Source organism: Pelodiscus sinensis, chromosome 23, assembly GCF_052426305.1.
Source record: "Pelodiscus sinensis isolate ZL-2025 chromosome 23, ASM5242630v1, whole genome shotgun sequence".
NCBI lineage: Eukaryota > Metazoa > Chordata > Testudines > Trionychidae > Pelodiscus > Pelodiscus sinensis.
The window spans coordinates 3,154,589-3,170,873 of NC_143074.1; the positions used below are offsets into that span (position 1 = coordinate 3,154,589).

Sequence of the window (16,285 nt, forward strand, 5' to 3'; positions counted from 1 at the left end):
CTCCTATCACGGATGGAGCAGTGTTCCAGCCTTCAGGCCCTACAGCCGACAACCACCACCACAGAGATGCCGGCGGAGGGTTATATGAGGTCTTGCCACAAGGTGGCGGTGGCTTTGGCAGCCGGGCGCAGGCAAAATTGTTGGAAGACATTCCATTGAGTTTATCTGCATCTGCTCTCAGTGTCCTACAGCTTGGTCAGCACTGCAGTGGAAACGGTTTCACCTCCCCCACAAAATGACTGCCCAGCACAGATGAAAGGAAGATAAGATTTAGGATTGTACAGCTCAGTTACAGCATTAGGACAAAGAGCTAATTAATCACATGACAGCCACGAGTACAGTCCAAAACCTTCAAAAAACCTGCCAGGTAAAATGTTCACAAAGGCCAGATTTTCAAAGTTATGAGACACTTAAATCATGGACTGGAGTTAAGCAAATACCAAATACTTTTAAAAAGCAGGGTCTAAGTGACGTAGGAGCCTAAACCCTATTTTCAAAAGGGCCTACGTCTCATTAGTTTCCTGAGGGTATGTCTACATGAATTTACTGAGGTAGATTTTTAGCATCCGATTTTATGAAGTTGAAGGTGCACATCCTCACAGAGGGTATGTCTAGACTACATGCCTCTGTCGCCAGAGGCATGTAGATTAGGCTACCAGACATAGTAAAATGAAGCGGCGATTTAAACAATCGCCACTTCATTTAAATTTACATGGCTGCCGCGCGGAGCCGACAAACAGCTAATCAGCTGTTTGTCGGCTCAGCGCGATAGTCTGGACGCGAGGGTGTCGACATCAAAGGTATTTGTCGACCACTCAGGGATGCCTCCTGGGATGAGGTTTACCTGGGTGGCCGACAAATACCTTTGATGTCGACACCCGCGCGTCCAGACTATCGCGCTGAGCCGACAAAGAGCTGATCAGCTCAGCGCGGCAGCCATGTAAATTTAAATGAAGCGGCGATTATTTAAATTGCTGCTTCATTTTACTATGTCTGGTAGCCTAATCTACATGCCTCTGGCGACAGAGGCATGTAGTCTAGACGTACCCATAGCACATTTGGTGGATGGAGTGCATCCCCGCTACCATCGACTCTTACAGTGAGGCACGGTGAATAGACACCCCACCGTTCCTGCCACCCATTTGAATTGTGAGTTAGACTCCCAATGCCTGATGGAACAAAAACATTGTCACGGGTGGTTCTGATACATGTCATCAGCCTCCCATGACGCATTTAAATCCTTTCTCCCTCCTTGAAAGCAAAGGCAAACAATCATTTTGCATACCTTTTCCCCAGTCATCTCTGGCTCCCACCTAAGAGAAGGCTCCTACCCCCGAGACTGGCACCGGACGAAGACAGACCTGCCAGAGCTATTCACATCAGAAACCAAAGGTGAGAGGAACCAGTCACATACCTGCTTGAAGAGCTTCTCTTCCCCGTACTGCTGCTCTCATCAGCCTAGAGAACAAAAGACAAAAAAGGCTGGTTAGGGTCAGACAGTGCAGAGACTCTCACTTTGTAACTTTTCCCCCAGAACAATCTCTCTCTATATTTTAGACAGTTTGTAAGTCTGGCTGGCTGAGTCCGTTTGTTCAAGAACTCCTCCTAAACGGTCAGAGCTAGGACCACCAAATTTGGGAGGCAGCTTCCTCTTCTCCTAACTTAAAGCAAAGCCAAGGTGTGGTTGGGCCAGGACAGTGGGATATGCCTGGATTCCGAAAATAACCCGGAAAGGGAGGGGGTTGAGGGCAGGAACAGCTATGCTCCACAACGACCCCTGGGGGGCAGGGAGTGCAGGGGACAGTTTTACTGCAGAGTGACCAAAAGGATTGGCTGCACCAGGAAGAAAATGGCCAAAAGTCTCTATATTGCCTCGGTTAAGTGCCCCCCTAGTTCTCCAAACCACTCCCTTCCCAGTCCTCAGCCCCAGAGCCACATGGGACCCACCCCACCTCAGGAGCTTCCAGGGCCAGCACATTCAGTCCTGTCCCAGCCCCCTGAGGACCTGCAGGGGCTAAGCCGGGCAGCTCTGCCTTCCCTCCCTGAGGACCTGCCGGACAGCCTCCCCCCTCTGCTGCAGAAGAGCTGCCAGGATTGGGGTGGGAAGCCCCCTCAGGAGCCCGTAGCTGGGGCTGGGCCACGCAGCCCATCCACCAAGGGTCTGCAGACCCTCCCTTCAAAGGAGCCCATGAGGAGGAGGCAGCTGCAGTGATGTCCTTGCTGCTGCAGGTGATCCCAATGAGCCCCTTAGACCGCTGCCTTGACTCCTGCACCTGCCCGCTAGTCTCGGCAGGGGTGAGTGCCAAGAAGCAATGGGGAGGGAAGGGAAGGGAAGCAGTTTCATGGGATCAGTTCAGGGAGGTGCTCCATCTGCGAGGGCCAGCATGGGAGGAAGCGCAGGTGTGTGTGGGAGTCCCAATGGGAAAAGGGAGTCTGGGCCCTGAACTGTGGCAAGCCACGATCGGAGCCCGGAGCCCTACGGTGATGAGGAGTGAGGAGATGAGCTCCCTCCCCGTTTTCCACACCAAAGCGTCTTAGGATCATTTTAGGGCTGTGTTCATCTCTCCTGCACAGCCCTTGTCTCCAAGCGGGGCTACTTTGGCCCAAACTCAGACACGTTTTCTGCAGAAATTAAAATATAAATAGCCGGCTAAATGGCAAGTGAGAGCAGCCTTCAACTCCCTGGAGGGGGGTTCCAAAGAGGCTGGAGAGAGGCTGTTCTCAGTGGGGGCAGGTGACAGAACGAGGAGCAATGGGCTCAAGTTGCAGTGGGGGAGGTCTAGGCTGGATATTAGGAAAAATGATTTCCCTAGGCGGGTGATGAAGCGCTGGGCTGGGTTCCCTAGGGAGGGGGTGGAATCTCCATCTCTAGAGGTGTTCAAGTCCCAGCTTGACAAAGCCCTGGCTGGGATGATTGTGGAGTTGGTTCTGCTTTGGGCACAGGGTTGGACTCAACTCCTGAGGTCTCTGCCAACCCAGTGATTCTAGGATTCAAACTGCATTGTTTTATGTGGAGCTGGAGCCTCTAGCTACAGCTGATCCATTCCCAAGGCAACACCAGTTACAATCCTGGAACCGTCGCATGCAAGAGCAAAGGCAAGAGCTGGTTTCCCTTCCCGTACCTGGGACCAGCGGAAGGTTCTGCACAAGGAAACGCAGCTTTGTTGCCGGGGGCAGCGAGCACGCCAGAACTCCCTAACCGAAAAGGATCCTGGCGTCATTCTGTCTTTCCTGTGCTCTTCCTGCGCTCAACAGCTAGTTTGCAAAAACCCAGGGGGTGGAGGGGCAGGGTTCAAAGACCTGCCCCGGCAGCACATAATTCAATGACCTCCTGGAGAGGATGGAGGGAGGACAAGAGTCCCTCCCAAGACAGAGGGTGGCACAGCATATTTCTGCCATGCAACTGCCCATGCAGGTTTAAATATGGTCTCGGCAGGACCGGTCATTTTGACACGCTGTATAACTAGGTCAGAGCTCCCACGGGACAGCGCAACCGTGGGCCATGAAAGCAGCCCGCGTGGGAGTGCTTGACTAGCAACGGCTTTTGTCCTTTATTAAATAGCATCTGAACACTTCAAGAAACTAACAGACACCAGGGATGTAATAGTGCCGTCAATTAACCGATGAGCAAACGCTTATAGGTTAATGCGATAGACTACACGCATCCCGCCCCCCTCCCCACCCCATGCCAGGACATTTTTTTTTAGCACGCTGGCCAGCAGCCTGGCTCAGTACTTGCTTGTGCTGGGTCCAGGACCTACCCCCACTGCGGCTCTATATTTAAAGTGTACTAGGAACCAGGCAGCGCAGGGTGACAGACAGCTGATCCGCGAGGGGAGCTGGTTTTTAAACAGGTTCCCTTCATGGACCAGCTCCCACCTGATTCAGAGGCAGCAGTGCAGAGTGGCAGGGAGCTCCTTGGGGGTGGGGCCAGAGCACATTGGCTGCTGGTCCCACCCCCAGGGACTACAGAATAGTAACCGATAAGAATCTATGAGGTTACTCGACTATTCAATTAACCGATATTTAACATCCCTAACAGATGATATATTCACCCTACTATTGTACAGGTGAAAAGTAGCATTTTCCCTCTTGCACAGATGGGGAACTGAGACAGAGAGAGATTAAGTGAAGTGCCCAAGGACACAAGATGTCAGTAGCAGAACAAGCTCTCCTGTCTCCCTGTCAGTCAATCTGCACAACGCTGCTGTGTAGCGAAGTATGAATCCCATTAGCAGTGAGGAGGCTTAGACCAAGAGTATAAGTGACCTGGCCAAAGCCACATAAGCCAGGCACGGAGCCAGAGCTGGGTCAGGACCTAGGAGCTCTGGGTCTCAAAACGTGTTTCGACCACTTGAGCTCCGTAGATGAACCAGCCCAACTAGTCAGCCTGTGGAAAGTGGGACTTCTGGATCCCCAGAATCAGCGAGAAGCCTGGCTTTGTTGTTTCTCTAACCAGGGACCAGCTTGTCTGGATCAGGCCCCGAGGCTCAAGGCTCCCTTCTAGCACATTGGTACTCCAGCCCTCAGGGCACACAAAATCTAATAGCCTGGGCTTCCCCAGGTTCTGGTGTGTGAGGGGAATGTGTGTGTGTGGGGGGGGGGGGATGTCTTTCTGTTTCTCAGTTGGGGGCCACCTCAGGGAGGGGTTTTTTTTTGCTTCTCACTTGTGAGAGGCCCCCAGCTGATTTTTCTGTGAGTCAGTGGCCCCCAACTCAAAAAAGGTCCCCCCACCCCCCGCTCTAAACAAATCTGCCTCTCTCTCTAATTGGAAAGGGTCAAACTCCCTTTCCCTCACCCATTTGTGAATTGTCCAATTCACGACCTTTTCTTTGCTTGAACTGTGTTATCAAGAAGCTGCTACTATTTTTTCCTCATAAAGTTGCTAGGTACTGTGCCTTCTTCCCTCTCCTCCCCCCCCCCCCCCCCCATTCTCTGATTAGAGGTTTCCTTGGAAAGACAATATTATTCCAATCTCAGAAATTTTATTTCTGAATTTGTGCAAATATAAGTTATAAGACATTAACTGTATTTCACATTTTGTGCAAATGGCAGAAACAGGCAAGATGGAGGCTAGCCAAGGATTTCGATAAAATAAACCCTTTTTTAATTTAAATGCTAATGCACTGAATTAAAATTTAATAACTGAGGAAATTGAAAAGCCGAGCAGGAATATTGGAAATAAATCCAAGCAGAAACAGCTGAAATTAAAAATTCTAGAGAGTGGGAGGATAGCAGCTAAGCTGTCTCATATGATTACATTTTTTTTTTTTTTTCAGAACGAAGGGTGGAAAAATCCTATCCGTGGCTGGCTGTAGGGCTGTAAATCCAGAGAGCTGTGATTTATTGCTCAATTTTCCTGAGGGAAAAGGCTTTCTTTAATGCTGAAATATTTCATAAATTTCAAGCCAGCATAAATTCTTAATTTAAAAGTTGAGGAGGTCACATTTAGTGCACTGGGTGCAATTTGGAAATCTTAAAGGAATAGGAAACAAAAATTGCAATTTTATTTCTTTTAAATTCTTAATGTGAAATTTTGTTAGTGAGATTTATCTCCGTCATGAAGAGCACAGGCATATCTGGAGTTCTGATGGCTGGGGCAGTCTACTAGAAATGAAGAGATAAAGATTTAATTCAATTATAAACCAGCTTTTTTTTTTTAAGTCACTTGAGGAATTTCTAGTAAAAAATTTCCTGCCTCCATTGCCTGGGAAAAGCCAAAAGGGAGGAGTTGACAATGTAATTGCTTCTGTTAGATCTCCAATCTTTTGTGAGCACTGATATGTTCATTTGTTATACAGCTGTTCAGCTACAGAAAAGGCTGTCAGAGCTCCCATAATTCAAAGCAATCAATCAAAAATTAATGATTTGTCATGCTTACACAACAGGAAAAAAGGCTGTAAGGGGACCTGCAAGTGGTAGATTGCTCAACCTTCAGGGCATTTTCTAGAAGATTACATGTGTGCCTAAAAAAGGAGTCTGCAGGGAACTGAGTCAGGTGCTAGGGCATTGCCACCATCTAAAGCACCCAACGTGTAGGGGACAATACGTATTTCCATCCGTCTGAAATGCTTAATTTAAAACATGCCCTCATAAGGGACACTGTACTCTTCAGTCCTGGATCAAAGGGAGATGTCGGGGGTTCCTTTAATTAAATTTCCACACTTAGAATTGTTTACTGTAGCTAAAACTTGCCTGGGCACACACTCAAAGAAATACAAAAGCTATATCTTAACACACAACCTTAACTCTGCGCCTGGGGGGGAGGGGGCATACGTATGATGGTACTTGCTTATACCAACGATGAAAAACTACTGTTCAAAAATTTAAAAGCCCTGATGCTGGAAATACACATGACGGAGGCCACAATAGCAGTCTTCCAACACTTGAGACTGCCGTTAAAAAAAAAATGGAGAAAAATGTTGCTCTCTCTTGCCTCGGGGGATAGGACAAGAGACATTGGATTAAAACTGCAGTGTAGCAGATTTAGATGAAATGTAAGGAAAAAATGTCCTAACTGAAAGAATAGCAGGACAATGGAACAGATGCTTCGGGAGGCTGTGAAACCTCTTTCACTGGAGACTTTGAAAAGGAGGCTGGTTAGCCAACTGCCTTGTATGGTGTAGACACAACAAATCCTGCATCTTGGCAGAGGGTTAGACCGGGAGACCTTTGCAGTTCCTGCTACACCAATGATTCTATGAGCAACTTTAAAATTCAAAGTTCCACTGCATGGTGTGTGACTAGTCACATGCATAAAGCGGGCATAAGCATTTGCAGGTTTGGGGCCTAACACAAGATTTTTAAAAATCTGTCATCCAAATCTGCAAAAGTGTAGACATATGCTTAAATGTATGCGCTGAAAGTTATCCCACTGAACTGAACATTAATTAAGTACATGCACAAATTCCTGCATAGACACCCACGCGCACACACACACCCCCCTGAGTATTATATATAGTTTGTAAAAGCTCAGGTACAGGCAGTCCCCGGGTTACGTACAAGATAGGGACTGTAGGTTTGTTCTTAAGTTGAATTTGTATGTAAGTCGGAACTGGTACATATTGTAGGGGAAACTCTAGCCAAACATTTCTCCAGAGCTCAGTTTTATTCTCCCACACCCCACTTCCCTCAGTCCTTTATTCTCAAGCTGAGGTGTCTGCTGAGAAAAGCCGCTCCGCGTCTCCCTGGTCTGCTGGGGGGGGGGGGGGGGGCACTAGCTTCGCGTCTCCTTGGTCTGCTGGGGGGAAGCAGTTAGTGCAGGGTTGCCTCACTCCGTTTGTAAGTAGGGATCTGATGTAAGTTGGATCCATGTAACCCGGGGACTGCCTGTACATGTATAGCAGGGGTGGGCAAATACTGGCCCGCCGGCCAGATCCAGTTTGCCAGGGTTAGCCCCTGGCAGGCCGGCGGCATTATATTTACCTATGCCTTTGCAGGTATAGGCGATTGCAGGTCCTGTTGGCCACAGATTGCTGCTCCAGCCAATGGGAGCTTCAGGAAGTGATGTCCCGGTCCATACCATTTCCTGCAACTCCCTTTGACCAGGAATGGCGATCCATGAGCAACAGGAGCTCCAACTGCCTGTACCTGCAGAGGAGCAGGTAAATATAGCGGCGCTGGCCCACCAGGGACTACCCCAGGCGAACCGCCACCATTTTATTATACAGCCCTGATATACATTGTTTTTCTTAAACACGCTAGAGAGCTCCTCATGATCATGACATTGTATATCTTTAGTGATATGCTTCTCTAACGGGGAAATTATTTTCTATAAAACAGTATGTATTGTAATTATTTTGTCATCACACACAAACAGGCATGTATCCCATGTGCACACTGGTACACCTTTCAAGGAGCTGTTGCTAAGGGAAATATTCTTATAGTTTTTTACTTGGACTACAGAATTTCTTATATTTCCTATTTATTTTTTGTAGTGTCCGTGTGTTATTTTATTTCTGATCTTCAAACTGAATGCAGCCACTAGTTTGCAAAGAACCATGTATGTAATTACATATACAATCCTTTTTATGTTTGTATCTAGCGCTAAGTGAATAATTCACCACCAAATACAGTAGCTGATTCCTTTAACCTCTCCCTGTTTATAGTGTATTACTAAAGAATGTAAAAGCACTTGTGGCCAGAATATGCGTGTGAAAATTTAATATTCCCAGATATTTCAGTGGAACTACTCGGGTACCTAAAGTTCAGCACATTCGTAAGTCCTTGCAGGATCAGGGTCTATACAGTATACAGACAAGATAGACAAAGGAGGAAGGACTGCTGCAGAAGACAATTTTACGTATTCATTTTTACTTACATTCCTCTTCTCTGTGTGTGTTGCAGACCTTGTCTACTTGCTCACTTTGCACTTTAACCCCTTAACAATTTGCCATCTACTTCAGTTTTTTAATACTGACTGTTTTGCTTTTTGTAACTTTTTGTAACTTTTTCATGACTAACACTTAGGGTGTGTCTAGACTACCTAGTTTTGTCGACAAAAGTGGACTTTTGTCGACAAAACTATACCAGCGTCTACACTACCGCTGAGTTCTGTCGACATAACGTCGACAGAACTCAGCAGTTTTGTCGACGCTGGTATACCTCATTTTACGAGGCATAACACCTTCTGTCGACAGAACTCTGTTGACAGAAGGTGTTATTGCCTGTAACATTGCGTCCAGACTACGGAGTTCTGTCGACAAAGCAGCTTGCTTTGTCGACAGAACTCAATGTGTCTAGGCGCTCTTTGTCGACAGAAGTTTTGTCGACAGTATCTGTCGACAAAACTTCCGTCGACAAAACGCGGTAGTCTAGACGTACCCTTACACTCTTTTCTTACTTGACCTTAAGAGCACAAGAACGGCCAGACTGGGTCAGACCAAAGGTCACTCTAGCCCAGTGTCCTGTATGCCGACAGTGGCCAATATCAAATGCCCCAGAGGGAAGGATCACAACGGATAATCCTCACGTGATCCCTCCCCGTCAAGCGTAACACCAACAAAATACAAGACAGCTATCTAAAGTTATAGAAAGAATACTAATCTGAGAAACAGCACACAACCATGCACTGAACATCGATCACAATCACATACAGAGAATGCCACCTTAACTTCAGCATTTCCTGTCTTTTGAAGGCCTCCACGCAGAACTTTATGTCCCATTCCTTCAATGCATAGTATGCAAGTAGATTGTGTAACTACACAGAGTCCTACTGTTATCACTGGAGCTCCACTTGGACACAGTAGCACATACCTGCACGTTACAACACACAAAGGGGGCTCTAATAGTCTTCCTTTAAAGGGTTTCCATGTAATTTTAGAATTGAGAGAGAGACAGAAAGGAAAAGGGAAATGAAAAGGAAAAAAAGAAGCTTTAATAGTTCTGCTCAAAGATGCTACCCGGAGATGAAGTCTGACTTAAGACAGCATGTGTCAGGGTGTCTGCACTGTTTAGCATGTAGACAGTTGCTCTAACAGCATACTACAACTCATGGAAAGCTGCTGCTGATGGAACCCCCAAAATTGGACTTCTTTACTGGGATCCCATTCTGATCTAAACATTAAGCCAAATCTGATGAATTTTAAATTGCAGTTTTAAATTTATCACCGTTTATATTAGCACTTCATCATGAAAGGTGTCTTGCTTTACAAAAATAAACGACAGATCTTCAATTCGCTATGCATGGTGATACATTTTCAAACATTGGTAATTACTGGACAAAAGTTTTCCAGAGCTTGGCTTTACCTGGTCTTGCATGTTCTTTAGAGCCCTGCGTGGATACAAAATCTGTATCCGCATCTGAACCGCAAACGCAGTCTGCGACTGCAGATATAAAGCGGATACCCACAGATTTGCAGTTTTAAAACGTGGATCTACATCCATTCACGATCTGCAAACGTGGTCCGAGAGAGCCGCAGATTTGCCTAGTTGGGTTCATTTCTTGCTTGACTAGCACCTAACCCAATGGGATCCCGGAGAAGGACTATGGCTCCTGAGCACAAACAGCAACACAGCTAATGAACGGAAAACACACGAGGAAACAGCAGTCACCTTTTGCAGTCTGCAGTAGAATTTTCAGAAGTGCTTCAGGGCTAGATTTTTAAAGATGTTTAGGCTCCTAACTCCCAAGTAAGTCCGTGGGCGTTATGCACCTAAATAACCTCAGAAATCTGGCCCGAAACAACACCAGAATCCCATTTTCAGAATTCACATAGGCCCTCAGAACCCTAAGTGCATGTCCACACTGCAAAGAAAAAACCAAAGAACTGAGTCTCAGAACCCGGGTCAATCGACTCAGACTACGGGACTAACAGCAGCAGGGTGGACATTCAGGCTCAGACTACAACCCTCTGCCCCCTTTGCTGATTTCAAAACCTCTGCTCCACCCTGAGCCTCAATGTCGACACTGGCCAGCTGGCCCAGGCTCTGAGCAACACAGGTTTTGCGTTGTAGTGTTGACATATCCTTGGTCTCACTGAAAACCACCTGTAAAATCTGAACTTAGACTCAGAATGTCTTATTTCATGGCTCACGTTAGCTCAAACCGGGCCTGCTATACAACACAGGGGAGGGGCTAAGCTGACAGCCACCTGTGCTTCATTCATGCCCCATTAGACCGAAAAGAACACTTCTGAACTCTCCCTACACAACGTACACACCCAGGTCATGTCCATCTTCAAGGGTTCGATTTAGCGGGTCTAGTGAAGATCTGCTAATTCGAACACAGAGGGCTCCCCCATTGGCATCGGTACTCCTGCTCTTCACGAGGAGTAAGGGAAGCCAACAGAAGTGTTTGCTTCCGACAACCTCCCGCTGTGTGAACGGTGCGAAAACATGATTTAAGATACGTCAACTCCAGCTAGAGAATTAACGTAGTTGGAGTTGTGTATCTTAAGTCGACCTTCCCTGTTAGTGTAGGCCGGTGTCGCTCTGTTATACTGAAAAATAACGGGAGACTATTTTAAAAACCACTGCTCCCCCTCAGATCCGCCAACAGCAGATGCTGTGAAGTAACCCCACCGGCTCCAACAGTTTACAGCATTCTGAAGCACCTGGGCGTGGGTGGGTGGGTGGGTGTGTGTGGAGGGGAGGGGAGGAGAGGGGAGGGGAGGGGAGGTTTCCCCGATCATCCAGCACTCGCCAGGGCTGTTTTGCCATCTTTTCACTTTCATTCATTACTAATCGCTCCAAAGGGAGTGACTCAGCCTCCAGCCCAACTCCGGGTTCTGCATCTTGCTGTGGATTTCATTCCTTCCTCCAGATCACCAAATCCAGGCATCTGCAGTGGTAGAAAGGTCGTAAATCTGTGACCAATTGTTGTGAGGCTGGAGATTGTTCAGTGGGGTCCAGTCTGCTATCCAGTTGCTCTTTGCTGCCATAAACTGGCCAGTCTAACCACTGGGGAGAGGGATCTGTCCTCACCTGTTCTGGAGCTGCTTGTCCCTTTCCTTCAGGCTCCCCGCTCGCCCCAACCTATTTATTACTGAGGGTCCTTTTTCTGGTCCCCCGAACACGCCTGGTGACACCCACAGAAGTTGATGTTCATGCAACGAGGGAGTTTTTCAGTGGTTACACAATTACTTGAACTCATTCTAAAACCCCTAGTCTGAAATATAAAGCCCCATTGGAGTAGGTGTCTTTCATAAAAGGATGGCAAAACAAGTATCACCAAGCCCTTTCCAGGCCATCGGCAGCTTCCCTCAGACACTGGTGGACAATCTCATTAGAGAACAACATGTGTCCCGAGAGGGAACACCACACGTAATGAGCCTGGGCATTTGATAACTTCGTCAATGTGTCTGCTTCTGGTCTGGTGCACAAAGGAGGAGTCAAGATTTGAGATGCCCCAAGTTATGCAGTGGTACAACAAAGCACCTGACCTGCACACCCCACCTTCCAGGACAGTCGAAAAGCCAAAGACATGGCATCCTTATAATGTTCAAACCAGAAAATCCAAACCATTAGCAGCCTCTCGTCAGAGACCGAGGGAAGGTTCGGTCTCAGATAACATAGGGCTACGTCCATGCTACAAAATGTGGTAGATGCAAGTTATGTTGGCATACGGCCTATGAAGTCTAGACAATGTTCAGGTGTGTGCACACTTGGCAGCATGTGTCAAGGCAATATATACTCACCGGGGACACGTGTCCACGTAATGCCACAAAAAGCATAGTGCATCCTGGGTAAGCATCCCAGTGTCTTTTGGGCATTTTTGAAGTACTTTGTAGAGGAGTATCAAGTCACCGAGAGATTTCTCTGGATGCTAGAGATCAAGTTCTGCCCATGCCACCTTCTACATCCCACATTAGAGTTCATATTCCATAGTTTGTGAATCTTTTTTAAAAACGCCCACAGGCCTAAGAGGCATTTTTTGGTGTCTGCCACCACACTGACAGAAGCAAGGAGCTTGCAGAGCTGAGCACAAGTCTCTTCTCCTTTGTTAATTACAGGACGCAGGATTCTCCACTATTTGCACACTTGGGATTGCAAGGGGGACAGTATGGAGATACTTGAGCACAGTAACTGGATGCTACGAGTATTCCTGGAGCAGTTCCACACGGTAGGGCACCATTTCTGGGCCCAAGGATCGGTAGGACTGCATTATAGTGCAGGTTTGACATGATGAGTGGCAACTGCAGAACTTTCCGACGCGAAATGCCAAGTTCTTGGAGCTGTGCGCCAAACTCACCTCCAGCTGCCGGGTGGAGATATTAAAATCAGAGCAACGTTGATGGTGGAAAAGTGAGTAGCGACACTTACAACACCAAGTTGCAATCCGTCAGTCAGAAATCCTTTTGGAGGTGGAAAATCCACAATGGGAGCTGTTGTGATAGTGTAAGACCATTAAACATCACCTGCAAGGCAGGGCTTGACTCCTGGCATTGTACAGAAAATAGTGGCTGGATTTGTAAGTGGAGATGCATGCACATCCCAATTTCGGCACTAGCCTACCTGGTCACAAAGCACCTTAGTAGAAAGGACTCCTTTGGGAGTTCATGGGCTCATGGGTTGCGAGGGATCCTTCCCAGACATCCGAGCGGGTTGGGTAAGAGAAGGAGAGAAGGTTCATGACACTCAAATTAAAAAAAAAATAATAAAAAAAAAGCAAAAGCAAGGACTTTTTTCCAGACCAGAAGCTCTTCTGAAAAGCCAACAATAACTCTGGGGGACACAGCCTATGCTAGCCACTTCAGCACTGCCAAGGAAACAGCCAACGACCAGCTCCACAGGTGCAAAATGACTCGTGAATATACTTTCGGTAGACTGACAAGATGCTGGAATTGTCTGCTCATTGGATAGGATTTCGGTAAGAAAAACATCCCAATGCTTATAGCTACATGTAGTGTTCTACCTCATACCTGTGAGGCAAAAGGGGGCGAAAGCATGAAGAGACCAGGTAGACCATCTGCCTGGTGAATTTGAACAGACAAACAGAACGGTTACTGGAAGAGCCCACCCTGGAGCTATGAACTTAAGGGAGATTTTAAAGTAGGGTTTTCTCTTTTGTGTTCAAGAAATACTGTCTGTCTTGTGTCCTTTAGAATATTTATCTGTACCTCTCTATCTAGCTAGCGATATTCTGTAATACTTGGTGTAAATTTGTGATTAGAGAAATAGCCAAACTATTCCTCGTTAAGTCTAGACGCCTATGGCGAGTGGAATATCTTAGGTACATACATGACTTGTTTCTTCATGGGCCAGCAAGGCCATTTTGAATATTACTATTCCCTTCACAAGCAAACCTTCTGCTACATCAGATCTGACTCACAAGATCATGGGACTATCATGTGCAGTTCATCTCTGTGTGTGTGCGCCTAGTTCAAACTGCTAGCTGCCCCTGGAAAAGACATCCGTTTCTCTCTCTTACTATAGGTTTGTACAACATGCAACACAATGGGACCCTAATCTCTCCGAGGTCTCTAGAAGCTTCTGTAATACAAATACAAGCAGATTGATATAACAAAACTGTCTAAAGGGAGACACAAAAGGCACAACAGAACACACTGGAAAACCTGGGCTGGGATATTTGCCCATAAATTCACTTCCTTTGACTAACTCAGGGAATCTCTCTATGCCAAATTTCAACGTTCTGTGTGTTGGCTTAAGTCTATTTTTCTTTAAACTGGTTTTTTTTTTTGTTATTGTTGGGGTTTTTTTGCTATTGAAAACAGCTGAGCTATTTTTGCTCAAGCTTCCCCAAAAATTTCAGACTCAAGATGAGACCAGATCTGAAAAACTTCAGCATAAAAGGTAAACATTTGAAAAAATTATCAGTGGGATGAATAAAAATTATTTAAAAATTTCTAAAAATCTACTTTTTATTTACTTATTTTAAATTTGCTTGGTGCTATTTTGTTTCTTACCATGTATAGTCTTAATTTACTAACTTGGATGTTTTCTACCTATGTTCTTTAGTTAGCTCCCTTAGGCCTTAACTCCCTCAGTATGATGCAAATACAAAAACAAAATTGTTAAGCAAATAATATTGGCACTTTATTTACAATACACACCATCTTCTGATACTTTCAACTTCCTCAAAGTGAACAAACTGAAACGCTTCAACCAACCTATACTCCTCCACCACAGTCTGCAGCTGAAAGTCAGTAGGACTTGGCCTTGTAAGTCATTTAGGTGGTTTTGAAATGCCTACCTTTAGAAGCCTAAATATGGGGTTTAGGAGACTAACTTAGGTTCTTGTTTTTGAAAACTTTGTCTTATGCATATACCAAAAAAACCCAAAATAACTTTGTTAATGTTCCGAATGTTTAAATGAACTTTCATTCTCAGAAATGGAGCAATTTTGTTTTGAAGCAACAGATTTGATGCCACTAAGGAAAGAGATCTTAATCAAAATGAAATTTTAGTCTTTGATGCTAAAAACACTTGTGCCCCTGCAGTTTGTGCTGAAGTCAATGGAACTATTTGTGACTACTTTTATGTACAGGTTGAACCTCTCTAGTCCGGCACCCTTGGGAACTGACCGGTTCTGAACCAGAAAAATGTCCAGACCACTGGAGGTCAATATTGTCTAGCACAGGCGTGAGCAATAATTTTTTGCCAGGGGCCACTTCAGAAATTTTTGAAGTGGCCCCGGGCTGCACCTGAAGGGGTGGGGTCTCAAACGGAAGGGGCGGGGCCAAGATGCTTCGGGCTTCCCCGCCCACATACCCTGATTGGTCTGGGGATGGGGGAGCCCCTTTGCCCCGCCCCAAGCACCCATGCCCCTAGCAGAGGGAAGAGACTTCCCGTGCTCCTCCACCCCCAGGCCAATCAGGGCCTGGGGGCAGGGGAGCATGCAAAGCCTCCTCCTGCCCTGCCAGAAGCATGCAGCATTTCTAAGTACCGTGTGCTCCTTGCAGGGCGGGGGCAGGGCAGAGGAAACTTCACGCGCTCCTCCCACCCCTAGGCCAATCAGGGCCTGGGGCCAGGGGAGCGCGCAGAGTCTCCTCCTGCCCTGCCAGGAGCACACTTGGTGGGCCGAATCCGGCCTAGAGAGGCCCTTTTGCCCACTCCCGGTCGAGTAGCACTACCAACATTTTCACTGCTTACTGAGCTGTTAGAGGACATCTAGGGGTAAATTAGAGCTAAATAACAGCACAGAACACAGAGTTAAGACTGGTAGCTATAAACAAACTTTATAGGACTTATAGGAAACTTGCCCACACCTATGGAAAGCGGACATCCAGCTAGAACTAAAATCATTCCGAATGATGGATGTTTCTGGACCAGAGAGGTTCAACCTGTATTTCCTTACATATTGGCAGCACAAAGGCTTCAATTTTCAATATTTTGGGTTTTGCCTTTATCAGTTTTATGAAATTCAAATAAGATACCCTACTGGAAGTAGCATTTTAGAAAAAACCACAGCAATTAGAATATAGTTCATTATAAATTTTAATCTAAAGTTAAATAACACAAATGTTCAAATTAATTTTGGAAAGCCTCAACCTAATTTAAATCAATGGGTTTTTTTAGAAGCTATGAGATTTAAAACACAAATTAAATCAGTGATTTAAATTGCCTTAATTTAAATTGATCCACCTTGGTTATAAGCAACAGAAAAAGACAAAAAAAATTTCAGTCTCATGCTGCTCTTCCTAAATTCTTAAAGAGACGCACAATAAAATTTAATCTGAAGAATTTTGGGTGGGGAGGTGGGGGGGGGGGGAGGTCAGCCATCGACTACTTCCTTGTACATTATAAAAAGCTGGAAAGTAAGAGGAGCAGACCAGAGAGCAGAATTACTGGTCGTGAATAGTAATAAACAAAGTATGGTTTTATA

General features: G+C 46.1%; 1 protein-coding gene across 28 annotated transcripts in view; it reads right to left on the reverse strand.

Moving 5' to 3' along the window:
- The window catches only part of ZNF618 (zinc finger protein 618), a 214,572-nt gene that overhangs the window by 113,233 nt on the left and 85,054 nt on the right, over positions 1-16,285 (reverse strand). For all 28 annotated transcript variants that reach the window (XM_075905305.2, XM_075905304.2, XM_075905300.2 and 25 more), the window contains exon 2: positions 1,415-1,458. In XM_075905305.2, coding sequence (XP_075761420.2) covers positions 1,415-1,458 — 44 coding nt within the window. The remainder of the gene's footprint in view (positions 1-1,414; positions 1,459-16,285) is intronic.